At 43.9% G+C, this 27438-nt stretch overlaps 2 protein-coding genes across 3 annotated transcripts; both read left to right on the top strand.

The window, feature by feature from the left end:
- Nucleotides 1-3325: 3325 nt before the first annotated feature.
- Nucleotides 3326-11952, top strand: LOC123047494 (pentatricopeptide repeat-containing protein At5g04810, chloroplastic). 2 transcript variants are annotated; one of them, XM_044471063.1, is made up of 12 exons: nucleotides 3326-4230; nucleotides 5048-5175; nucleotides 5687-5827; nucleotides 6048-6134; nucleotides 6300-6453; nucleotides 6630-6689; nucleotides 7259-7687; nucleotides 7763-8058; nucleotides 8369-8498; nucleotides 8744-9314; nucleotides 9537-9796; nucleotides 11562-11952. In XM_044471063.1, exons 1-10 carry the CDS (start codon nucleotides 3403-3405, stop codon nucleotides 9236-9238), a joined length of 2748 nt encoding a protein of 915 aa, XP_044326998.1. In that variant the 5' UTR covers nucleotides 3326-3402; the 3' UTR covers nucleotides 9239-9314; nucleotides 9537-9796; nucleotides 11562-11952. The 2 variants fall into 2 exon arrangements, with proteins under 2 accessions (XP_044326998.1, XP_044326997.1); XM_044471062.1 differs by having other exon boundaries at nucleotides 3327-4230; nucleotides 9570-9796.
- A 494-nt stretch (nucleotides 11953-12446) lies between these two features.
- On the top strand, nucleotides 12447-13003 carry LOC123042825 (protein GL2-INTERACTING REPRESSOR 1). The gene has a single exon (XM_044465200.1). The coding sequence runs from the start codon at nucleotides 12643-12645 to the stop codon at nucleotides 12892-12894; it is 252 nt and encodes an 83-aa protein (XP_044321135.1). The 5' UTR covers nucleotides 12447-12642; the 3' UTR covers nucleotides 12895-13003.
- The last annotated feature ends 14435 nt before the right edge of the window (nucleotides 13004-27438 follow it).

The raw sequence follows: 27438 nt of genomic DNA, 5'->3' as shown, positions 1-27438 counted from the left end.
TGGCATTGTGTCAGTCGGTACATAATCTGAAAGTGAAAAATCTACATGTAACACTACGTACCGACAAATCTACCGTTGTCCTTTGTTGCATACAGATTAGTGCAGTGAATTACCGTATAATTTGAGAATCATTTTGCTCCAGCTATCATTGCAAGACATGCTGATATGCAAATCTTTTTTGTCTGCATGTTGTCAGGGATGGGTGGGTGGCTGCATGAACATAAGGCTCCTCTCCAAACTAAAGATTTGCCATTTATTTTCATTGTGACATTTTTTAATAGGAAATAACTTTTCAACCAATTTTTTGTTGTTGGAACTTTTTTCATATTTGTATTTAGGTCAACAAGATCCTTAAAACAGGACCAATCTCTAATATATTTTAAACGAGTTCAAAATTCACGAAACATTTTTCATTCATTTATAAAAAATAGATTTCACACATTTCTCAATGTTCATTTCACTCATTTCCTATATTCACAAAACATTTTTTAAACATGTCTGTGTGCAATATATTTAGTGCACCGATTTCACTCATTCGAAATGTTCATTTCACTCATTTCACTAAATAAATAATGTCAATCATTTTCAGAAAGAACGGTTTAACTCATTTAAAAGAAGATGTTTCACTCATTTCAAACTAGAGATTCCAATACTTTCCAAATCATTGATTTCACTAAATTCAAAACACTAATTCGAAACGACTAAAAATCACTTATCTCATAGAGGTAGTTCCACAAATTTCACAAGATCCAGGAAAAGGTTTTCACTCATTTAGCAAAAGTTATTTCATTCAATTCGGAAAACTCTTTTCACTCATTTCAAAAGACTTATTTCGCTCTTTTTTTAAAAAAAAACACTCTTCTGAAAAAAATCTATTTCACTTTTTTAAGACTTATTTTGATCATTGAAAAAATAGAGTTAACTCATTTCTTAAAAACTGGGAGTGTGAAATATATTCAAAACAACTATTTCACGCTCATTTCACAACACTTATTTCACTCAATTTAAAAAATAATTTCACTCGTTATTAGAAAGACCAGTTTTACTCATTCAAAATGACATATTTCACTCATTTTGAAAAATAGATGTTATTATTTTCTAAATCATTGATTTCACTTAAAGTAAACACTAAATTCATTCAACTCAAAGAATAATTCTAGTTATTTCAAAGAAGTGGTTTCGCTTATTTCACACAATTAAGAAATGTTTCACTCATTTCAAATAATTGATCTCAGTCATTTAGAAAAAACTGATTTAATTTAATTTTAAAAAATCACTCCTTCCAAAGAAAAAATGATTTCGCTAAGTTTACATTTTAGGTAGCAAATTTCACTCATTTCAAAGGAGTCATTTCACTGATTTCACAAGATTCAAGAAAAGGATTTCACACATTTCGCAAAAATGATTCCAGTCAATTCAAAAAACTCATTTCACTCATTTTCAAAAGGCCACACTTCTAAAAAAAATCTCATTTCATTCATTTTGGAAAACATTCTTTGCTCATTGTATAGAACAAATAGAGTTTACTCATTTCTTAAAAACCGAGAGTGTGAAATACATTAAATACAGTGGTTTCATTCATTTCATAGGAATTATTTCACTCAATTCGAAAAGGAAATTCACTCGTAATGAGAAAGGCCAATTTCACCTTTTTAAAAGAACATATTTCACTCATTTCAAAAAATATATTTCACAAATTTTCTGAATCCTTGATTTCGCTTAATTCAAAACACCGATTTCACTCAACTCAAAAAATAATTTCAGTTATTTCAAATAAGTGTTTTAACTTATTTCACACAAGTAAAAAAAATAACTCATTAAAAAAATCTGATCTCAGCCATTTCAAAAAAAATGGATTTAACTGAATTTGAAAAATCGCTCATTTCGAAGAAAACCAATTTAACTCATTTTATGTTTTAGGTAGAAGATTTCACCCATTTCTAAAAATTGATTTCACTCATATGAAAAGATTGAATCTTTTGAAAAGAAAACTAATTCCACCAAAAAAAACTTTCTCTCATTTTCAAAAATCAGGTTCCGCTCATTTCAAAAGAATAACTTCACTAAACACAAAAATAGTTTTCACTCATTGGTGTTGTTCTTGGTAGTTTTGCACACTGAAATAGAGTGAGTGAAACAAGTGGATGAAAAGTTGAAGTTTAAACATGTTTGAATTGTATCCAAGATTGATCTTGTTCTAAAGGTCTGTCACCGTGCGTTGAAATAAATATTTTTTTCAAAACCGAGATTATGATTAATAAGATATTCATAATATAAATTGGCTTACATGAAATAAAATCCATGTATTTGTTTGTTTGTGTGTGTGTGTGTGCGTGTGTGTGTGTGTGTGAGAGAGAGAGAGAGAGAGAGGAGCTTTCTTGCGTGCATACTATGTTATCTCGGTTGCATGCATGAAGAGACATCCTGATTGTCATCGACAAGGTCAAGCTGGCTTGAGTAGGGGAACGGCGACACGACACACCGGCGGCTCGTTCTGGTGGCAGTAGTGGTCGTTCAACGATATTGGAATCTCGATATACTCCCCCTTCCTAAATATTTGTCTTTCTAGAGATTTCAACAAGTGACTACATACGAAGCAAAATGAGTGAATCTACACTCTAAAATATATCTATATAGATCCGTATGCGGTAGTCCATTTGAAATCTATAAAAAGACAAATATTTAGAAACAGATGGAGTAGTTTTTATTATGTTTGAGATGCTTTGTACTTCAGGTGAACTTTTATAAAAGATCTCAACATTTTCAAAAAAAAGATACTTTGTGACATAAATCAAAGGGAGCATCTATTTAAGTTTTTTGAGCAGGCACCACATTTTTTTTGTTGAAACCATCACTTTTCTCTTATCCGGCCCAACAACCAACATGTGTGCACTGTTCTTCTTCCTTCATGTGCGACGATTCCTCCTCCTTAAGACCTACCCAGCTCAGGTCATCGCCCCGACCATCCCTCTAAGCCCCCCCCCCCCCCCCACACACACCTTGACCTGCAGAAACTCCGTCGACCCTCGCACGAGCCCTAGGATCTGGCAAGGTCCTGGCTTTGCCTCGGGGCAGCCAACGCTCGCCGCTGGCGCTCCTCACGCAGGCCCCATCTTCGGCCTCAGTCAAAGCAAAAATCAACTGACTAGTCACATGATGATTGGCAAATGTGTAAGTCAAAGTACATGTCAACTCATCTTTTTTTCAAAATGCATGTAATAATAGTGTCATAGACTTTTTGATATAAAAAAATTACAACATATTCCCTAAAAAAACTCTTAAATGCATTTCCCCCCAATCTTCTTCCTCCTGCCCCGGCCCCCGCCTTATCCTCGGCCGCGATTGCGTTGGCATCCTCGTTCTTCCCGGGCCATTCGAACTCTCCGCCGCACCACCTCAGCAATGCCGATGCAGTTCCTCTCGCTGCCCACCGCCCCCGCCGCCTCCCCGGCGCCCCACCTCCTCCCTCCCAAGCCCTTCTTCCTCAAGCCCCTCTCCTCCTCCTCCTCCTCCTCCGCCGCCGCCGCCTCCTTCCGCCGCCCCTCCCAGCCCCCGCCACCGCCCCCCAAACCCTCTCCACCCCCACCGCCGCCCCCGCCTCCCCCACCTCTCCCCAACCCGCTCTCCTCCAAGCTATGGCTCTCCAGCAAGCTCTCCCCGCCTCCCCCTCCCCCTCCCCCACCCCGGACGCGGCAACACCACCCTCCTCCCCCGCCTCCGCCAGTGGAGCCGGAGCCCGAGCCGGAGCCGGAGGAAGAGGAGGGCGCGGACGAGCGTTTCCGGCAGAAGGGGAAGGTGTTCGTCGGGAACCTGCCGCCGCGGGCTCGGAAGGCGGAGGTGGCCGACTTCTTCCGCCAGTTCGGGCCGCTCGACAAGGTGGAGCTGGTGCGCGCCCACGACGACCCGGAGCGCAACGCCGGCTTCTGCTTCCTCTACTACGCGGACGCGGACGCCGAGGGCCAGGGCGCCGAGGCCGCGGCGGAGCGCGCGGCGGAGGTCGACGGGGTGGACTTCCGGGGCAGGTCGCTCACGGTGCGGCTCGACGACGGGAGGAAGGGGCGGGCCAGGGCGGAGGACCGGGCGCGCTGGGTGGACCACGGCCAAGGGAAGGAGGCGGCGTCGCCGTGGCACCACGGCAGGGACGAGGCCTGCCGCGAGTTCCGCAGGGTCGTGGAGTCGCGGCCCGAGGACTGGCAGGCCGTCGTCTCCGCCTTCGAGAGGATCCCCAAGGTGGCCTTCCAAACCACCGCAGCTTTGTTAATTCTGTGCTAGGAGTAGTTCCAGTGATGCTAATTGCGCTTGCACAGATATGCCATCTTAACATGCCGTGATATGTGGTGTCGAACAGCTCCATTAGAATGCCGATTGCACAATAATGTGATGGTGGTCTAGTTGTCCTTTTAGTGTGAGATGATCTGTGAGTACACACACTGGAGATTCACCTTTGTAAATCTCATTAGCCTAATGCAGTTGGTGCACAGCTTGCCTATGCTGTTTACTTTGATGTCATCTGCAATTTCAATCAAAGTTCAAGCTCCCAAGTATTTGGCTAGTTGACTGTTGAAAAATTAGCTGCTCCACAAGGTGTTCTTCATTTACATGAACAATTCTTGTAGTCATTCTGCATTTTCTGCATATTCTGTAAGCTGTAGCCATGTGCAGGAAGAGATATTATATGAATTGATTAAGAGTTAGCGACCCTGTATTTTTGTGCGTGCAAGCAACTGTGTTTCAACTCATATCGATCCTTTCATGTTTGAAAATCTGGATAATGATATTTATGCACCCAAGAGGAAGTTGCACAGCAATTTACTCCCTCTGTCTCAGAATATAAGAACGTTTTTGACACTATGCTAGTGTTAAAAACGTTCTTATATTTTAGGACGGAGGGAGTACTTGATATGCAGGGCTGAAAAAGTAAAATAATGTTGGTTTAGTTGATGCTCGCTGCTTTTTTTATTGCGCAGAAGATAGAATCGCCTGAGTCTCATTGTGATTGAATTCTTTTGATTTGCTCCATTTATATTTGCTGTTTTGATTGTTTCAGCCATCAAGGAGAGAATTTGGTCTGATGATTGTGTATTATGCCAAGCGGGGTGATAAGCATCATGCTCGAGCAACCTTTGAGAACATGAGAGCAAGAGGAATAGAACCCAATGCCTTTGTCTTCACAAGGTAGGTGCATTTTAGCTGTTACTTACATTTTTTCGGTTGTTTTCTTTCCCATGATAGGCAGACTAATGTAGGATAAAATAAAAGCCAGAGGTCTTATGCAAACAACTTTATGAAATAGACAAATTGTGAAATTAATTACATGTAAATTGATCACGAACATGTTACTGCATGGTACCAAAATGAAAGGTGACTCAGGAAATATTAGTAGTGAACGACTCATAAACAGAATAGGTTGCCATCTTATTACCAGTTTGCCAATGTGAACTGAAAAAGTTTATCGATGCAGATAGTGACATACAAAGGCAGGTAGTTCAAAAGGTCACATCTCCAAAAATTGCTTTACATATATGGTGTGCTCCAGTCATAATTCTTTTAACATAAAATAAAAATCCTTCAATAATGTGTTGTAGTCACATTGCTATTATACTTCAACATTTGTGGTGCTGCTATAGATTGATTGCTTCACTTTGCTGGCTTCTCCCCTGCATTAAATTTTATTCATTTCATGCAGCCTTGTTCACGCTTATGCAGTTGCTAGAGATATGCGTGGAGCGCTGTCATGTGTTGAAGAAATGAAAGCTGAGGGCATTGAGCTGACAATTGTTACTTACAGTATCCTTATTTCAGGATTCGGCAAAATCAATGATGCTCAGTGAGTAACCAACCCCCTACCCTCTCCTCCCTCAATCATTGGAGCCATGCTCTATGTGCTCCTTATGTCCTTTATTCAGAACTTCTGATATTTATAACAATACTTTTGCATTTGGCAGATTCAGACATTTTCTTTATGTACCATGTCACTTGACTTTTCATGTCTCTATTTCTCAGCCCAAGATGGCTTCTTGCTAATATCTTTTCTCTTCTTTCGGAAGATCTGCAGACAACTTGTTCAAAGAGGCTAAGACCAACCTAGGGGATCTCAATGGGATCATATATAGCAACATCATACATGCCCACTGGTTAGTGTTACCAGATTCATCAGGCCCTTCAAAATTCAAATGGAGATAACTATTATATGGGAAATGATTATGATGCTAATATGTTACCTATTTGGCGATGTAGTAATATCGGCTTGTAGCTCATATAGTATCGATCTAGCACTCAAGTATATGTACTTTCTGCAGCCAGTCTGGCAATATGGATAGAGCTGAAGAGCTGGTCCGTGAAATGGAAGAGGATGGGATAGACGCTCCCATAGATGCATATCACAGTATGATGCATGGATATACTATCATTCAAGATGAAAAGAAATGTCTAATTGTGTTTGAAAGGCTGAAGGTATAGTCTATAGTGGGAAATGACATCTCATGGCTAATTGAGCTGGCTGGCATTCTTACATTATTGTTTTCTCCTTCCTGAACCTACAATACATTTTGAAGCTCTTGGGTTTGGGGTGGATTAAGTATTGTGTGTCACATCCTTTTTGATCTGGTTATTTACTTTTCATTTTGCAGGAATGTTGCTTTACACCATCAATAATTTCTTATGGATGCCTTATTAATTTGTATGTCAAGGTAAAATTCTAGCTTATACCTTTCCAATTTTTTCATTGCCTGCGTGGGTCGCTGCCTTGCGGAATAGCCTTTTACTTCCCCGCAAAAAAAGCCTTTTACTATCTTTTTCCCTTTGTGTTAAATGTGTAAAACTAGCTGATTAGGGTTTTCTCTTTTGCTTTCTGTTGCTCTTTGTTCTTTATACTAGTGTCTGGCAGCTTTAATGGAAGAAAGATTTCTTATGTAAGATATTTGAAGTGCAACTGTTGTTCAGATAATGTGCAAGTGATGTTATCTGAGGAATTGTCCCAGGCTGGGGCCGTAAAGTTGATAAAGCTATTACGTGCTTGATAGTTATTGATGAACTTATCTGCTTCATAATGTCTTATACATCCAGTACTCTCTAGCATGTTCACAAATCATAGTTTCAACATGCAATTAGGTAAATGAAACAAAAAATGTATAAAAAGAAAAAAAATATCTAGCCCTACAGTATAGACCAACAATATATGAGCATCATTTTTGTGCATGTTGCATTGCACTCTATGATGACAGTCGCTGATGCCACTTTTTGGTGTGTTTTCGTACAGATTGGTAAGGTCGCTAAAGCTATAGCTATTAGCAATGAAATGGAGTCATATGGAATCAAGCATAACAACAAAACTTACTCTATGCTGATAAGTGGATTTATCCATTTACACGACTTCACAAATGCTTTCCGCATATTTGAGGAAATGCTAAAATCCGGTCTTCAGCCTGATCGTGCCATATACAATTTGCTGATAGAAGCATTTTGTAAGATGGGAAATATGGATCGAGCTATTCGCATTCTGGAAAAAATGCAGAAAGAACGAATGCAACCATCAAATAGAGCATTTAGGCCAATCATAGAGGGGTTTGCAGTTGCTGGAGATATGAAAAGGGCTTTGGATATTCTTGATTTGATGCGACGAAGTGGTTGTGCTCCCACTGTAATGACTTACAATGCTCTTATCCATGGGCTAATTAGAAAGAACCAGGTATTTTTCAAATACATTGAAGCTCTTCAAACTTAAACCATGCGCTGTTGTCATTTCCTTTACTTGTCTTTGTAGGTTGAAAGGGCTGTTTCTGTGCTTAACAAGATGTATATTGCTGGTATTACGCCAAATGAACATACATACACAATCATTATGAGAGGTTATGCTGCTACTGGGGATATTGCAAAGGCATTTGAATATTTCACGAAGATCAAAGAGGGCGGTCTAAAACTTGATGTCTACATTTACGAGACGCTGCTAAGGGCCTGTTGCAAATCAGGGAGAATGCAGAGTGCTTTAGCAGTCACCCGGGAGATGAGCTCTCAGAAGATATCAAGGAATACATTTGTATATAACATTCTGATTGATGGGTAGGTACTCTAGATAAGCTCTTTGACCAATATCCGTTAACCTTGTTCTCCTACAGTTCTGCTGGTTTATTATTTGTTGGCTGGCTCAGTAACTCAGTGACACCTGTATTCCTTTCATGACTAGTGGAGCTTGTAGAACTAGTTAGCCAAGTTCTAATTCAGAGATGAAGAAACTATCATGGTTGTTCTTTATTGAATTAGTTCTACAGTATTCTGCAGGGGCATACCGCAAAATAATTTATGGTATATTTTACAAAGTATTTTAGGCAATTCCTTTTGCTTGTCTACTAATCACTGATCTTTTCTCTAGGTGGGCTCGGAGGGGAGATGTTTGGGAGGCAGCAGACTTAATGAAGCAGATGAAAGAAGATGGAGTCCCTCCGAACATTCATACATATACCTCCTACATAAATGCATGCTGCAAAGCAGGAGACATGCAGGTATGAAAATTTTGCACTACTTATTTAATTTATAGCCTATTGCTACTGGGTGCTGGAGATAGCCCGACAAGGATAGTACAATTCCTTGTGACAATCATGAGTACACATTTTCTAGCACAATGAACTTTACCCTCCATGGCTGCATCGTATTACAGTTTGGAAATTTGCAAATGGAAACATATTTCTCTTGGACATTTCTCTGCACGCTGTCCATTGATTTATCTTAATTAAATGATTTGTTGTAGAGGGCACAAACGGTGATAGATGAGATGGCAGATGTCGGACTGAAACCTAATCTCAAGACATATACTACCTTGATTAAAGGTTGGGCAAGGGCGTCACTTCCAGACAGAGCATTGAAATGTTTTGAAGAGATGAAACTGGCGGGGCTGAAGCCTGATGAGGCTGCTTATCATTGCCTGGTAACTTCACTTCTCTCAAGGGCAACTGTGATGGAGGGAAGCACCTACACAGGAATCTTGAGTGTTTGTAGAGAAATGTTTGAGAATGATTTGACTGTTGATATGCGCACCGCCGTTCACTGGTCGAGATGGCTTCACAAGATTGAGATGACTGGTGGCGCACTAACTGAAGCACTTCAAAGAATATTTCCTCCTGATTGGAATTCATTAGAAGTTCTAGGAGAGGTTTCTGATTCTGTAAGCACTGGGGATTCAGATTATTCCAGTGATTCTGATTTTAGCGATGGTGATGAGAATCAAGAAGCTGATGATAACTGACAACCTGTAACCAACTTTTAATGGTATGCACTCCCGAGCTGCTTTGCGTGAGCTCTGCCGGAGTTTACCTAACAAGGTATGTGTATGCTTGTGGGAAATATACCACTACCTTCTCTGGATGCTAATAAATACACAAACATTATGTATACATTTCTATCATTAATTGTCTGTCCAAAATTTTATCTAGACTGATGTAATAGGAAAAGGAAGTTTGCAACGATCTTTAGTCATGTTAAGTTTTGTAGTTTCTGAAAGCAGTGTTCCAGAGAAACTATTTTTCTTTTGTCCGAAACGACAGCGTCGTTGAACAAACCCTGTTCTTGAATTACAGGTCGGCAATCTGTGGACGACCCAAAAGTTGGGTTTGGAATCTTACAGTGCAGTAAGCATGGGCTGTCTGTCTTCAGCTGTATTTTTTCAAGAGCTGCCGACAGTCAGCAACAGTTCTACTGGCGCTAAGGGCTCAGTCTGTCATTGCAAGTTAGCAGCAGACCAAGCTTGCTCAGTTATGTGTGTTCCTGTACAGAACAGTGACTGCCGTAGGTAAATATTCGTGAGGTATGGGCAAGTTTGTTTCTGTTATGCTATCCTTTACTAGAGTCCAGCTTGTTTATACTCGTAATGGAGGTTAAAGCCAGACATTTGCATAATTTTTTTTAGCGTATTAGCCATCCACAACCAATTTTTAGCTTGATTTTGATTTGCTATGGGAAAATCTGGGTTCTCACTTCACAGCATTCAAATGTTAGGAATCGGACGCAAGGAGCTCATATATCTATGTTTCTCTGTAGGACTTTAGGCCCATGGCTGAGTAGTGAATACCACTGCTTTGATGGGCATTTAGTAAAGCATTTCATAGCACATGACTCCTAACTGGTTTAGGGCAGTACAGTATGTGTACAACCGTTCTGTAATCTCAGCATTTCATAGCACATGACTCCTAACTGCTTTAGGGCAACTGTGGTGTACTATACGCCCATAAAATGCGAGATAATCTGAATACTGATAATATGTCGCGGAATGAAGCGTCTCATTGCCTCCATGAGGAGATATTAAAGAAAGAAAGATAAATAGGAGCATAGATTGTTGTCTCGTCGGTGTCTTAGAGTAGTATACTTCCTCCGTTCTTAAACATAAGTCTTTGTAGAGATTTCACTAGATGGACTACATACGGAGCAAAATAAATGAATCTAAACTTAAAATGCATCTATATACATCCGTATGCAGTTTACAGTGAAATCTCTACAAAGACTTACATTTAGGAAGGGAGGGAGTACATTATTGTGGTTCTGGGCAGATTCAATGGAGGAATTCCCCTCTTAATAGAGTTTGAAGTACAAGTCCAATCAAGTGCTACTAGATGATGACTGCTCTCCCATTAAAGATTTGGCATCTTCCAGTACAGCAGCTTCAATGAAACGAGCCTTAACTTGGCACAGCCCGGCTCAGCATCACTTGGAAATGCACGCCTCTGAGTCCAAGCTGGGCTGAACTGAATGCCTGCACAAGCCGGCATTAATACGCTTCTTACGAGCCCAGTTTCTTGAGATTGGCGTGTGTCTGTAAACTCGTAGCTGGCCTGGCTGGTACGAGTAGTCCATCTTTCTTCATTGATTCAAGCAAGAGTGGTCTCCATCCCACCCCCACCCCCCATTCAAGTCCTGCCCACAAGATAACACAGTGCTCCATTTATGCCACATGAATAGTAAAATCAGAAAAAAAACACACACACTAGAATTTTTTTTAAAAAATTCTAAAATTTTGGGGTATCGAACTTGATCGACTATTCTGCTCATGTGCCAAGTTTCGTGAAGTAATGACACCCGTGGTATCCTTATTGAAGAAAATGCACTCAGGGCCTTGCCATTCATCAAACTGTGTTTCTTAGTATAGCTTGGATTTTGTCATTTTTGCCTAGAATACGACGGACGCCATTTCTTCGTGAAACTTCATACACGAGTATACGGTAGACTATGTATGTTACAAAAAAAAAATCAGTTTTTATTTTTTTCCTAGTTTTTTTTTCTTTTGAATTTACTGTTCTAACGGGTGCGCGTGGAACCATGCTCCAAAAATTCCTGTCCTCCATTTATGCGCGTTATTTAAGCTGCCTTCATCTGCATTCACACGCACCATAAATTCCTGCTAGGAAACCTCAATGTAGCTGCAGTATTTTGTATTCAGTGTGCCACTTAATGTCCTTTGGATGACAAGGATGTGCCAGGAGTGCTGTACAGAATATTTTTAGACCATCATCAATACTGCGAAGAATTTCTTTCTCTTTGCACATTTTTTCTGAATAATATTTCTTTCGGCATTGCAGCCTCTGCCCTGCGAGACAGTCAAGGTGGCAAAGGCTTGAGGCTGTGTCTAGTTTCGTGAAGTTGTTAGATGTTGCCCTATCCTAATGGGTGTAAGATGGAAGGGCCTGGGAATATCTTTGTTCATACAGGGCAGTAACTGGAAATGGCACCACAGGTGGGCAACAAATCGAAATCTCCTTTTTGTTTTAATTTCCTTCGGAAATGGGCTTTTGGAATCTCTAGTGGGATTGTAACTGGGATCGAGAAGGTGGCCATAGTGGCGGCAGTGCTGTACAAAGGCTTGCCTGCTATATATAGTGATATATTTGAACAGACAAAATATCTATATGTTTTTCAATTCTGATGAATTTGAAGTTGAGATAGAGGGGGTGAACCGTTAGTTGATTCTTACTTTGGCACGACTCAGCTGTTCTATAACTAAATCTATTCTGAGTGATTCCGAGAGCGCACAAGCCAGTAAATACCATTTACTCCCTCCGTCCCATAATATAAGAGCATTTTTGGCACCGCTGCCCTACCCTCTTACGAGGGAGTAGTTATCTATGTAACTCATTCTGTTATGTGGCCAACTACTCCTGCAGTGACACTATTTATGACCACCTCCGCTGCGAAGTGTCAACTGTATATCTTTGTGGATATTTTCGGTTCTTCACCACCCTTAATTTTAGCGAAGGGAAAGACATAGCGGTGCATGTGTTTCTCTGGTTCAGTTTGTTTTCAGTGCTCTGTTTCATCCCCGCATTTCCATTTTATCCACTTGTTTGGAGAAGCAAAGAGAAACAGCGAGGATGAGTACAAGTATTTGAACCAAAGTCGAGCGGGACAGGGGAGGACGCAAACATTGAAGCCGTTCGCTGTTGGTGCATTCAAGTGACCCCCTCTTCTTGGGCTCTTCCACCCCAGGACGCGCGCACAGCAGAAGCACTATATAAATACATACAGCAAGGTGGCACGCCATTCTTCCGCAGCACAAGCACACTCATCTCTCTCTCTCTCCTTTCTCCCTGCCAGTGGTCGCCAGTGCACACCACCCACCTGCCTAACCTAGATAGAGTGATAGACAGGCAGGAGCTGATATCCATGGCCGGCATGGCGCAGTCGCCGGCTAGCTCCTGCGTGTCGTCCGACGAGGAGGAGGCCAAGGCGATGGTGGTGGCGGGGTGCCCGCGGTGCCTCATGTACGTGATGCTCTCGTCGGAGCCGCCCCGGTGCCCCCGCTGCAACAGCCCCGTGCTCCTGCAATTCCTCCACGCCGCCGACGCCAACACCGCCAACACCAACACCAACACCAACGCCAACGCCACCACCAACAGGCAGGGCGGCAAGAGCTAGCCTGCCTGCCTGCCTGCTTGCTACTCCTTTCTTACCCCCTGTAGCCGTGATGATCTGCATGGAAATTTCAGGTCCTACTAAGTAAAAGTAGCTTTCAGAGCGTTTGCAATGCGGCTTGTGACCAGTCACCATGTGTCTGCATGATTGGATTGCACGACTATTTCTGCTCTGATTTGATTCTAGTATTATGATGAGGGATGGACGGATGCATGATCGATCGATAATCCGTGACGGTTCTAACGAGGGATCACCAGCGAGTAGTAGTAGTACTAGCAGATGGAATGAATACGAGTTAGTACAATTAATTGAATCGGGATCCGTGGTTGACAAGAGAGGTACTATACTTGTCAACACCATCTCAAGAAAGAATCACGCATGAACTAACCCGTAATGTGTTAGTTCTTACTTGAACAAACAACACATTTATGATTACAACATCTATGTAATTAACCATCCGCAGATACATGAAAATAGTTAATAAGATAACATCTAAATGAGATAATATCTAACCGTAGCAATAAACTCTAGAGTATATGGGAGAATCGTATGAGATACATGATAACATCTAACCATAGCAATAAACTGTGGTTACGACTGCCTTAAAAAAAGGTATAAGGTTGTGTCATGGAAGAAGAAAGAGTTTGAAGATCTCGAAGATTTGCTCGTTTATTTTAGACTTTATTTTGTAATAGATTCATAGGGATACGACGGTATCAAGTGTACGACACACACAGATTTAAATGAGTCATGCGGGTTTCAATAGGGTTAAACTTGACTTAATTATTTCTTAATGCCCATCATGCCTTTAATTATAAAGGGGTACAAGCCGGTCTCAACTGTTGATGTGTTCAGGAGGTGTACTAAAGCAGAAGTGTTATCGTTTTATGCCGTTAGTAGACACACAAGGCAAATGTAAATGCAAAACAAACATGGTCAGTTCCACACAGTTGACGAGAAACATCCTTCAAATAGTTCACCTAAATCCTCGGTTGCATTTGTTTTCTGTCCCTTTGTTGTTCGTAAGTTGCTTTGCTTCTTGGCTGCAATTGGTCTTTGCGCCAATGAAGTGACTACGCTGAAGTGCTTTTTTCCTTTCCGAAAAGGGGGTTTGCCCCGGCCTCTGCATGCAGAAGTGCAAAGGATGCCTTTGTGTATGAATGGACCGTGTCTGAATGCATTCATCATATTGTTTCATGTAGTAAGCTTACCTTCTTTGTTGTAGCTAGCCTCGCCTCAAACGGCTAGTGGGTCATCGATAAGTTTGAGTAAAAACACTCTTATTTGTTACTAGATGTTTGATATTGTTACCACAAGCTAGCCTCGCCTCAGCATTGTTACTAACGGCGGGTCATCAGATATTGTTTCATGTAGCAAACTTACTAATGGCGAGCTTGTTTCATTTTGCAGCGAGTCATTGACAAGCTTGAGTAAAACATTCTTCAAATAGTCATTGATCAAACGCAATGCAAACGTCGGGCTTCCATTTGCTTGTATTCTAATAAGTGGGGTGTGCGTGTTTTGCCATGTTTGCCTGGATTTTGATCGTTGCGGCTGGCCGGATGGTGTATTTTCCCGGCTATTCCACCTTTGACCGGTGTGGCGAGCCAAATGGCGCGTTTTGGCTTCTCAGCTGGCTTTTCACCATTGCGGACTGGCCGGATGGTGTGTTTTGCCATTTCTCCTAGCCCTTCACCCCCGCGGCCTGGCCGGATGTCGTGTTTTCTCATCTCTTCCAGCTTTCAGCCCCTGCTCATGTGATTCTGGGAGGGGATTGATTTTGCGGTGGCGGGTGCGGTTGGGTTTGCTATCATCCCTGCCGGAGTATGAAAAAAAATATCTTAGAATCGATTTGGTTTTTCAACCAGACGGCTTATGTATCGCCAAAGAAAGACATGGGCAATGATCATTGTTGTTTGTCGTTAATAAGTACAGGGAAAATATAAAACGGCATACAAACATAATCACTTGTAGATAATTCATGAAAAACATCTTTCAAATAACTCGTAAGTCCCCACTTGTCTTTTTCTGCCTTGCTCATAAGTTGCTTCGTTTCTTGGCTCCAGTTGGGCTTTGGGCCAATGACACAATGTGTCATCTTGTGAACATAAAGAGAAGAAGACTGCGTGTACGTTGACACAGTTCCGTCCCACGTGTCATCGACTATATTATGTTTCAAGTATTGTAAAAAAATATGATTGATTTCCTTCCATCCGATTTGGTCCAATTTGTTTGAATCGTTAGAACCATTGATACAGTCCCCGTCCACGTCTTCTTTTTACATGGTAATACGTGTCTCATTCATATCATAAAGATTAAAATACAAGTCACGCAAGGACCGACATGACAAAACTGAAAAGATAGCAGAACATCTCCGAGCTTGACACCAACGCCCATCACCTGCCTCCGACACCACGACAACATCCACCGAAGAAAACAATGATGGATCACCTCCTTACCCGAGCTCGACGCGGCTCCATCGCTGATATGCAGCTTTGCGGACCTCCAAGGTGGCTCACCAAAAGTGAAGCCCTTACCATTGACCGAATTAGACCTCCAGATCTGGCACCCCACCGCGACTAAGATGTCGCGGAAGGAAACCATACCTGCCATCCACGAACCACGAACCCAGCACATGTCCCCTCTTCCAGATGTCGTCGATGCAGACCACAATCTGCATCCGCTCCTGCACTACCTCCCAAGCTCCGCGCCGACGCTGGAGCAAACGCGTCGCAACGGCGGAGCCCGAGGACACAGGTCCACCACGAGGATGCCGCCGCCGCCACGCCATCCTTGCTTGAACAGACTGGTTTCAAAATCCATCCCCGTCCACGTCTGTGAGCCTCTCCTTGGTCCCTCTGCCCATAAATCCAGCCTCCTATAGATCCGTGTCGTACATTACTTTAACCCAATCGAGGTCCCAATCACCCCTTCTAGTTTGGGAGTTGTTGTGTCTCGCCTGCCGTGAAACACAAGCTCGCCTCGCCTCAGCATTGTTACTAATGGGCCGGCCCAAGTAGCATCATGAAGGTTAATTCATTTTCCTTCTCTGTTTTCTTACTTGTTTGTTTTTATATATTTTTCACATTATAAAAATGTTTTAAATTCATATATTTAAAGAACTAAATAGCTTAACAAAAAAATATTAAACTATGAATTTTAGAAACAGTGTAAAAAATTTGTTAGAGTAATCTTAGAAAAATATTGATAGCATTAGTTTTTTTGTGAAATTTGAAAATATTCATGTGTTTCAAAAAATGGATGTGTTATTTTACAAAATGTAAAAAATGTTCGCGTAATTCAAATAAATGTTTTGTGCAATTCAAAGAAATATTTATACAACGTAGAAAATATTCACATGGTTTTAGAAAATGTTTCATACCATTCAAAAAAATGTTTCATACCATTAAAAAAATGTTTTCACATATATTTGAGAAATGTTCAAGGTTTTATTCAAAAAACGTTCGAAAGCATGTTTGGAAATTTTCAATCATGTGTTTGAAAATGTTGAACATGAAAAAAGTAGACATCAAAAGATATGTTAAAAAATGTTATGATGTCATTGAATAATGTTTAATGTGCATAAAAATGTTCTTGATGCATGCAAAAATGAACAATGTGTATGAAATAAGTAGGCGTGTCTACTATGATTGAAGATGAATAGATTGACAGTTTCCAGAAAAAAAAAACATACGCATGTATTAAAAAACAGAAAGAAAAAAAGGGAAAATAAATGAAAAACTAAAAATTTCAGTAAGCGAAACCCAATAGAAAATTGTTAAACACCGACATAAAAAACCAAAAAGAATGTGTATAAAGACACGGAAGAAGAAAGAAGATAAATACAATGAAAATCATAAGGAAAGCCACAAAAACAGAAAGATACGTTTGTGTTTCTACAGGTTGGATCCTTCTGATCTACTATTGTTTTCAACAACGACGGTTAATGTTTTGGTGTGTTGGTCCTTACGGCTTTAGCACGACTGACTCTTTGGTTGTTTGCTGAAATAAGAATTGTCCGGCTCTGGTGAGGGTTGTCGTTATGTGGTTTACGAACATGGATATATTTTATTTTTTGCGTTCTTTGTATTATCATGATGTTTGATGAATAGATCGGATTTGTTTTTTGAAAAAAATAGGCCGAAAAGATGGAGAAGAAACAAGGGATTTAGGCTTGTTAATAACTCGATCGCCTCCCCTTGACCAACATGCCAGCCGCCGCAGCGTTGAACAAGGGAACGATGGCACGGCGGTTCGTGAACGTGGTGACGAAGAATCTCGGCGGCGGCGGCAACTTGTACTCGGTGCGCCGCATCAAGCCCGATGAGCACCTCTTCTACCCATCCACATCGGAAGCACAAGCGGCGGCGGCTCGACAGGCGCCTTGGCTGGAGACCTCGCCGCGGCTCCCCGCGCCCAAGATCAAGCTCCAGGCGTACCGCTCCAAGGACACGCGGCTCGACTTCCTGCCCTTCTACGGCGCCGGCGGTGGCGGTGGCGGCGGCGCCACGGAGAGCAGGATGGTCTGCACCGACCGGGCGGGCAGCAGCATCCTCTGCGACGCCGGGATCCGCTCCGTCGAGCCGGTGCCCTCCCTCAACTGGCCCAAAGGCCCCAGCCCCGTCTCCTTCTCCGTCGCCCTCGCCGGCGCCGCCGACCCCGGGCGCGCCCGCGCCCTCTACGTGCTCGACAGGTTCCCCGCGAGCCGCAGCCCGTGCAACTTCGAGGCACTCACCTACGCGTACGGCGAGGTGCCGGGACTTGGCTACGGCGAGAAGTGCTGGCGGTGGCAGTGGCAGCGCCTCCCGCAGCCGCCCTTCGTCAACGATGCCAACTACGAGTGCGCGGACATCCGGTCCTACACGCTGCTCGACGGCGGCTCCACCGTCTGCATCTCCGGGGCCGCCGCCGCCGCCGTCGGCACCTACTGCTTCGACACGGCCAGTGGCGAGTGGGCCAAGGCCGGCCGCTGGACGCTGCCGTTCCACGGCCGCGCCGAGCACGTCCCCGAGCTCCACAACCTCTGGTTCGGCCTCGGCCTCGCCTGCGGCAACGGTCACCACCGCGTGTGCGCGCTTGACCTTGACGGGGTCCGCCGCGCTCGGCCGAGACTGCTGCACGAGTGGCAAGACCTCGAGCCGCCGGAGGGCTGGCTGCAGGTCAAGGCCAGTCTAGTGTACCTGGGAGGCGGCAGGTTCTGCATCACCAGAATCTTCGACGTCGGGCACCAGGAGACGCGGATCGCGGCGGTGATCACCGGCGTGGAGGTCGTGCGCGGCGGCGGTGGGCCAATGGAGCTCCGAATGATCAAGCACAAGTCATTTATCAGCAATGAGATCCAGTGTGTCCTCTAAATAAATATAGATGGCATACTCACGTTAACACAAATAGCACTACAATTATATATGAACCCATAGGTTCTGTTTTGGCGGCAGATGCAAATCGCCCGACTAATTTCCTGAGAAATCAGTCGGGTGCTAAGCCGTTAGATCCTTCGTCGCGGGATCTGATGCTAGCTCGCATCCATAAGGCACAACGACGGCAGCGATAGGCGTTGCGCGCCTAACCGGTTAGGAATAGCCATATTTGGTTAGATCCGTCAGATCCCTACCTCGCAAAAACGTTGGATTGGTCAACACACACAACATCGCACCAGCTCGACTCCCACTTCGATCTTCTCTGGCCGTAGCAAGGCAACAGTGCCCGTCACCACCGGCCCCGCGTAGCTGCCGCTCCCGTGTCCCACGTAGCCATCGGTCCATCGCCGGCGAGTGTTGCGTCGCATACTCCGATGATCCGCTGGTCACAACGTTGCCCCGTTGCACTGCAGCCCCGCTGCGCCGGCGCGCAGCACAGCACCACGCCCATCCCAACTTCCATCGTCGGCGAGTGCTAGGTTGCAGCATCGGCGCGCTCTGCCCATCGCTGCCAGCAGCACCGAAACGCCGATGATTGCTGCATCGTAGCACTGCCGGCGACAACATCGGCTTACAACGAGGCATGAGATCCCCTGGTCGCTGCGTCGCCCCCGTCGCACTGCAGCTCCGTCGCCCCGCGCGCAGCAGCACGCCCGTTGCATCACAACTTCACCCGCCGACGGGCAGCGCACACATGTTGCACTGCAGCTCCCCCGGCCAGCTAGGTCTGCGAGAAGGCAGCACCACGCATGTTGCATGGCAGGCCGCCGGCGACATCCACGTGCACACACTTCTTGTTGCATTGTAGCTCCGCTGCCGTGGCGAGATTCGCGTTGCAGCATCCCTGGTCGACCGTCGACGACGAGATTCATGGGGTCGCAGTGCTGCTGTGCTTGCGTCAGGAAAAAAGAAGAAGCGAGTGGAGCGATTGCAGTAGCTGCTGGTGCCTGCATCCTACAGCGGTGGCTGCCGCCGATGACGACGGGCCGGTGGCCGGTGGCTGGTGGCGGCTTGCTGTTGCTGCGTAAGTGAATGGGATGGGGACTCTGGTTCTGGATACAAAAGAGCGAGCGAGGATGAGATAAGGTGGAAAGAGAGGAAGCAGTGCATGGGGTCCAGATGACACGTGTCAGCAGAGGGAGGCGGATGACGTTCTGTCATTTTCAGCTGGTTTAAAAGCAGCGTTTGCCTTCTGTTTAGGTGCATAACTAGCACATATTGCAACGGGAAAATTGATGTTGGGTGTTGATTTCCGTGGAGGGATCTCGCGACTCCGCCCTCCCGCTCATCCGTGCCGCCACCCCATGGCAGCCGGGCGGGCTTCTTTTGCCCCGGCTCCCCTCGCCTCCGCCGGTCTTCCCCCTCCTCGCTGCTGCCCGCGAGGGCCGCCGGGCGAAGCATGGTTGGCCTGGGTGGCGGCGGGGGATTTCTCCTTCCTGTCTGTCTCTGGTGGCGTGGGGTGCTGCAGGTCCAGCAGGGGTGCGGCGCTGTGTGCAGGGCGCGGCGGCGGTACTGCGGGTTGCGACGCTGGTGGCGTGGGCGCTCATCGGTACCGCGACGGATGTGCGGTGGAGTCAGGGCCTCGTCCTGCGAGCGGTTCGTGTGGGGCGGCCCCGGTTCGATCCTGCCTGATCTGGCACTGGCGACCCGTTCGACGGCGAGGGCTGAGGCCAGCAGGGGCTGCGGGCGGCCGGCCCTGCCGTAGACCGGTGGGTAGTGCTGGTGGCGTGGTTGTGGTGGTGGAGGTGTGTGCGCGTCTTGAGTCTGGTCCGGCCCTTTCCCCGGTCGACGACGGCATGCGGTGCGGGCGAATAGTCCGTGGGCTCTTCCTTGGGTGAGGTGGCGCCGGTTCTCTCTGAAGGAAATATGCCCTAGAGGCAATAATAAAGTTATTATTTATTTTCTTATATCATGATAAATGTTTATTATTCATGCTAGAATTGTATTAATCAGAAACTTAGTACATGTGTGAATACATAGACAAAACATAGTGTCCCTAGTATGCCTCTACTAGACTAGCTCGTTAATCAAAGATGGTTATGTTTCCTAACCATAGACATGTGTTGTCATTTGATGAACGGGATCACATCATTAGGAGAATGATGTGATGGACAAGACCCATCTGTTAGCTTAGCATTATGATCGTTACAGTTTCATTGCTACTGCTTTCTTCATGACTTATACATGTTCCTCAGACTATGAGATTATGCAACTCCTGAATACCGGAGGAACACCTTGTGTGCTATCAAACGTCACAACGTAAATGGATGATTATAAAGATCCTCTACAGGTGTCTCCAAAGGTGTTTTTTGGGTTGGCATAGATCGAGATTAGGATTTGTCACTCCGTGTATCGGAGAGGTATCTCTAGGCCCTCTCGGTAATGCTCATCACTATAAGCCTTGCAAGCATTGTGACTAATGACTTAGTTGTGGGATGAAGTATTATGGAACGAGTGAAGAGACTTGCCGGTAACGAGATTGAACTAGGTATGATGATACCGTCGATCGAATCTCGGGCAAGTAACATACCGATGACAAAGGGAACAACATATGTTGTTATGCGGTTTCACCAATAAAGATCTTCGTAGAATATGTAGGAGCCAATATGAGCATCCAGGTTCCGCTATTGGCTATTGATCGGAGATGTGTCTCGGTCATGTCTACATAGTTCTCGAACCAGTTGGGTTCGCATGCTTAATGTTCGATGATGATTTGTATTACTACCTCCGTCTCGGTGAATAAGTCATTCGCGTAGTTCTAGGTCGACGATTTAACTATCTAAATATGTATTATATGTGACAAAAAAATATGTATTTAGAAACTTCATCCGTGTAGAAATCTAGTGATATAGTTTTCATGACATATAACACACATTTAATTCCTCAAATCGATGACCTAGAACTACGCGAATGACTTATACACCTAGATGGAGGTATTATGAGTTATGTGTTTTGATGACCGAAGTTTGTTCGGAGTCCTGGATGAGATCACACACGTGAAGAGGAGTCTCGAAATGGTCGAGACATAAAGATTGATATATTGGAAGGCTATATTCGGCCACCGGAAAGGTTTCAAAGAAGTTCGGGTATTTTTCGGAGTACTGGGAGGTTACCGGAACCCCCCGGGGAGTTGTTGGGCCTTAGTGGGCCATAGTGGGAAGAGGAGGCGGCGCCCCCCAAGCCCAGTCCAAATTGGACAAGGGGTTGGGGGCGCAGCCCCCCTCTCCCTTCCTTCTCCCCCTCTCCTTTAGGTGGAACCCTACTAGGACTTGGAGTCCTAGTAGGACTCCCCTCTCCCGGCGCGCCTAGCATAGGACGTCCGGCCTCCCCCTTCCTTCTTTATATACGGGGGCAGGAGGCACCCTAGAAAATACCAAGTTTTGTCTTAGTCGTGTGCGGTGCCCCCCTCCACAGTTACACATCTCGATCATATCTCCATAGTGCTTAGGCGAAGCCCTGCACCGGTAACTTCATCATCACCGCCGCCACACCGTCGTGCTGAAGGAACTTACCCTGGTCCTCAACTGGGTCAAGAGCACGAGGGACGTCATCGAGCTGAACGTGTGCTAAACATGGAGGAACCGTACGTTCGGTACTTGCATCGGTTGGATCTCGAAGATGTTCGACTACATCAACCGCGTTATTAAATGCTTCCGCTTTCGGTCTACAAGGGTACGTGAACATACTCTCCCATCTTGTTGCTATGCATCTCCTAGATAGATCTTGCGTGATCGTAGGAAAATTTTGAAATTACTAGGTTCCCTTACAGTGGCATCCAAGCCAGGTCTATGCGTAGATGTTTTATGCACGAGTAAAACATAAAGAGTTGTGGGCGATAATAGTCATACTGCTTACTACCAACGTCTTACTTTGATTCGGCGGTATTGTTGGATGAATCGGCTCGGACCGATATTACATGACCCGTTCATGAGATTGGTTCTACCGACGTGCTTTTGCACATAGGTGGTTGGCGGGTGTCTGTTTCTCCAACTTTAGTTGAATTGAGTTTGACTACGGCCAGTCCTTGTTGAAGGTTAAAAAAACACACTTGACGAAAAATCGCTGTGGTTTTGATGCGTAGGTAAGAACGGTTCTTGCTAGAAGCCCGTAGAAGCCACGTAAAATTTGCAACAACAAAGTAGAGGATGTCTAACTTGTTTTTGCAGGGCTTGCTGCGATGTGATATGGTCAAGATATGATGTGATATAAATTGTTGTATGAGATGATCATGTTTTGTAACAGAGTTATCGGCAACTGGCAGGAGCCATATAGTTGTCGCTTTATTGTATGAAATGCAATCGCCATGTAAATGCAGTCGTAGTAGCAATAGTTGGCGAGACGACAACGATGCTACGACAGAGATCAAGGTGTCAAGCCGATGACGATGGAGATCATGACGATGCTTCGGTGATGGAGATCATGAGCATAAGATGCTGATGGCTATATCATGTCACATATTTTGATTGCATGCGATGTTTAACTTTTATGCATTTTATTTTGCTTAGTACAGCGGTAGCATTATAAGATGATCCCTTACTAAATTTCAAGGTACAAGTGTTCTCCCTGAGTATGCACCATTTCTACAGTTCGTCGTGCCGAGACACCACATGATGATCGGGTGTGATAAGCTCTATGTTCACATACCACAGGTGCAAGCCAGTTTTGCACACGCAGAATACTCGGGTTAAACTCGACGAGCCTAGCATATGCAGATATGGCCTCGGAACACTGAGACCGAAAGGTCGAACGTGAATCATATAGTAGATATGATCAACATAGTGATGTTCACCATCGAAAACTACTGCATCTCACGTGATGATTGGACATGGTTTAGTTGATTTGGATCACGTGATCATTTAGATGACTAGAGGGATGTCTATCTAAGTGGGAGTTCTTAAGTAATATGATTAATGGAACTTCAATTTATCATGAACTTAGTCCTAATAGTTATTTTGCATGTCTATGTTATTGTAGATCAATGGCCCGTGCTACCATTCCTTTGAATTTTAATGCGTTCCTAGAGAAAGCTAAGTTGAAAGATGATGGTAGCAATTACATGGACTGGGTCCGTAACTTGAGGATTATCCTCATTGCTGCATAGAAGAATTACGTCCTGGAAGCACAACTAGGTGCTAGGCCTGCTGCAGACGCTACTGATGACGTTAAGAACGTCTGGCAGAGGAAAGCTGATGACTACTCGATAGTTCAGTGTGCCATGCTTTACGGCTTAGAATCGGGACTTCAAAGACGTTTTGAACGTCATGGAACATATGAGATGTTCCAAGAGTTGAAGTTAATATTTCAAGTAAATGCCCGAGTTGAGAGATATGAAGTCTCCAACAAGTTCTATAGCTGCAAAATGGAGGATAATAGTTCTGTCAGTGAAGACATACTCGGAATGTCTGGGTACCATAACCTCTTGACTCAGCTGGGAGTCAACCTTCCTGATGATAGTGTCATTGACAGAGTTCTTCAATCACTGCCACCAAGCTATAAAGGCTTCATGATGAACTATAATATGCAAGGGATGAACAAGACAATTCCCGAGCTCTTCGCAATGCTAAAGGCTGTGGAGGTAGAAATAAAAAAGGAGCATCAAGTGTTGATGGTCAACAAGACCACTAGTTTCAAGAAAAAGGGCAAAGGGAAGAAGGGGAACTTCGAGAAGAACGGCAAAAAGGTTGCTACTCAAGAGAAGAAACCCAAGTCTAGACCTAAGCCTGAAACGGAGTGCTTCTACTGCAAAGGGACTGGTCACTGGAAGCGAAACTGCCCCAAGTATTTGGTGGATAAGAAGGATGACAGAGTAAAAAGTATATATACATGTTATTAATGTGTACCTTACTAATGCTCGTAGTAGCGCCTGGGTATTTGATACTGGTTCTGTTGCTCATATTTGCAACTCGAAACAGGGGCTACGAAATAAACGAAGATTGGCTAAGGATGAGGTGACGATGCGCGTGGGAAATGGTTCCACGGTCGATGTGATCGCCGTCAGCACACTACCTCTACATCTACCTTCGGGGTTAGTTTTAGACCTGAATAATTGTTATTTGGTGCCAGCGTTGAGCATGAACATTATATGTGGATCTTGTTTGATGCGAGACGGCTATTCATTTAAATCAGAGAATAATGGTTGTTCTATTTATATGAGTAATATCTTTTATGGTCATGCACCCTTGCTGAGTGGTCTATTTTTTGTTGAATCTCGATCGTAGTGATACACATGTTCATAATATTGAAGCCAAAAGATGCAAAGTTGATAATGATAGTGCAACTTATTTGTGGCAATGCCGTTTAGGTCATATTGGTGTAAAGAGCATGAAGAAACTCCATGCTGATGGGCTTTTGGAATCACTTGATTATGAATCACTTGGTGCTTGCGAACCATGCCTCATGGGCAAGATGACTAAAACTCCGTTCTCCGGTAAAATGGAACGAGCTACCGACTTATTGGAAATAATACATACCAATGTATGCGGTCCAATGAGTGTTGAGGCTCGTGGCGGGTATCATTATTTTCTTACCTTCACAGATGATTTGAGCAGATATGGTTATATCTACTTAATGAAGCATAAGTCTGAAACATTTGAAAAGTTCAAAGAATTTCAGAGTGAAGTGGAAAATCATCATAACAAGAAAATAAAGTTTCTACGATCTGATCGTGGAGGAGAATATTTGAGTTACGAGTTTGGTCTTCATTTGAAACAATGTGGAACAGTTTTGCAACTCACGCCACCTGGAACACCACATTGTAATGGTGTGTCCGAATGTCATAACCATACTTTATTAGATATGGTGTGATCTATGATGTCTTTTACTGATTTACACTAGTAGAAAACGGAGCTTTAAAACCGGTTCATAAGGGCCTTTAGTGCCGGTTCTGCAACCGACACTAAAGGGTGGAGACTAAAGCCTCCCCCTTTAGTACCGGTTCGGCATGAACCGCCACTAAAGGCCCACCACGTGGCGTGAGCTCGCGCCGTGGTATGGGGGACCTTTAGTACCGGTTGGTGTTACCAACCGGTACTAAAGGTATTTTTTGAATTTTTTTAAATTTTGTAAAAAATATTAGTTTTTTTTGCGATTTTCAATTTTCTGAATTATTTGATGATTTAGTGTCTAATCACCCCTCTTAACTGCTCAAGTGTGGATCACTCATTCCAAATCGTCTAACTTCCTGGCCGGTCACCCATCCTCTCACTCTCCCAGCCCGAGCACGCTTAACTTTGGAGTTCTATTCCCCCTACTTTCCAAGTCTCCACTTGTTGTTCTCCTGACAAATGTAAGCTGTCAATCCTATTAGCCCTCACCAGTTTAGCTTGAGCATTAGGTCACATGTTTCACCGTTTGAGTTTGGAACTATTATTCTAAAAAACAGTTAGTAACACTAATATTTCTTGAATAAGTTTGACCACAGTTTGACCATAGTTTGACCAGATTTGACCAAAATTCAAAAAAAATGAAATAATTATTTAGTAACACTAATATTCTTGAATAATTATGTTGCAACATTAATACTTCTTGAATAAGTAGTTTGACCATAGTTTGACCAGATTTAACCAAAATTAAAAAAAACTAAAATTTGAGCATATCTTTTTTTCCTTTTGGAATTTGAGGATTCTAAAAAATTGCAAACAAGCCGTAGGCAGTCAAAATCAGATGCGGATTTTCGTGCTGAACTTTTTGATACATTATATGTTTTTTTTGACATCGTATGCAAAAGTTATAGTCGTTATACATTTTCCCTACACTTTTTGCAAAACATGTCCAAATTTAAGTTTTTTAATTTTCCTAACTAGTAGATGTAGTAGTATAACTATTTCTCGAAGAATTTTATTTTTTGAATTTTTTATCATTTTATTTTGTATTTTTCAAAACTGAAATGGCGATACATGATACGTCTCCGTCGTATCTACTTTTTCAAACACTTTTGCCCTTGTTTTGGACTCTAACTTGTATGATTTGAATGGAACTAACCCGGACTGACGCTGTTTTCATCAGAATTGCCATGGTGTTGTTTTTGTGCAGAAAATAAAGATTCTCGGAATGTCCTGAAACTCCACGGAACACCTTAGAAAAAATAAAGAAAAATCCTCGCAAAAGATGAAGACCAGGGGGCCCACACCCTGTCCACGAGGGTGGGGGGCGCCCCCTGGGCGCGCCCCCTACCTCATGGGCCCCCTGGTGGCCCTCCAACGCCAACTCCAACTCCATATATTGGCCTTTGGGGAGAAAAAAATCAGAGAGAAGAAATCATCGCGTTTTACGATACGGAGCCGCCGCCAAGCCCTAATCTCTCTCGGGAGACTGATCTGGAGTCCGTTCGGGGCTCCGGAGAGGGGAATTCATCGCCGTCGTCATCATCAACCATCCTCCATCACCAATTTCATGATGCTCACCGCCGTGCGTGAGTAATTCCATCGTAGGCTTGCTGGACGGTGATGGGTTGGATGAGATTTATCATGTAATCGAGTTAGTTTTGTTAGGGTCTGATCCCTAGTATCCATTATGTTCTGAGATTGATGTTGCTATGACTTTGCTATGCTTAATGCTTGTCACTAGGGCCAGAGTGCCATGATTTCAGATCTGAACCTATTATGTTTTCATGAATATATGTGAGTTCTTGATCCTATCTTGCAAGTCTATAGTCACCTACTATGTGTTATGATCCGGCAACCCCGAAGTGACAATAATCGGGACCACTCCCGGTGATGACCATAGTTTGAGGAGTTCATGTAACTATGTGCTAATGCTTGGTTCCGGCTCTCTATTAAAAGGAGGCCTTAATATCCCTTAGTTTCCAATAGGACCCCGCTGCCACGGGAGGGTAGGAAAAAAGATGTCATGCAAGTTCTTTTCCATAAGCACGTATGACTATATTCGGATACATGCCTACATTACATTGATGAACTGGAGCTAGTTCTGTGTCACCCTATGTTATGACTGTTACATGATGAACCACATCCGGCATAATTATCCATCATTGAACCGGTGCCTACGAGTTTTCCATATACTGGTTCCCGCGTATTTACTTTTCCGTTGCTACTGTTACAATCACTACAAAATACCAAAAACATTACTTTTGCTGTCTTTACTTTCGTTACCGTTACCACCACTATCATATTAC

Source organism: Triticum aestivum, chromosome 2B (genome assembly GCF_018294505.1).
Source record: "Triticum aestivum cultivar Chinese Spring chromosome 2B, IWGSC CS RefSeq v2.1, whole genome shotgun sequence".
Classification (NCBI taxonomy): Eukaryota; Viridiplantae; Streptophyta; class Magnoliopsida; order Poales; family Poaceae; genus Triticum; species Triticum aestivum.
Note: the sequence above shows the minus strand (reverse complement) of the source record. Positions and strands in the feature narration are given on the sequence as shown.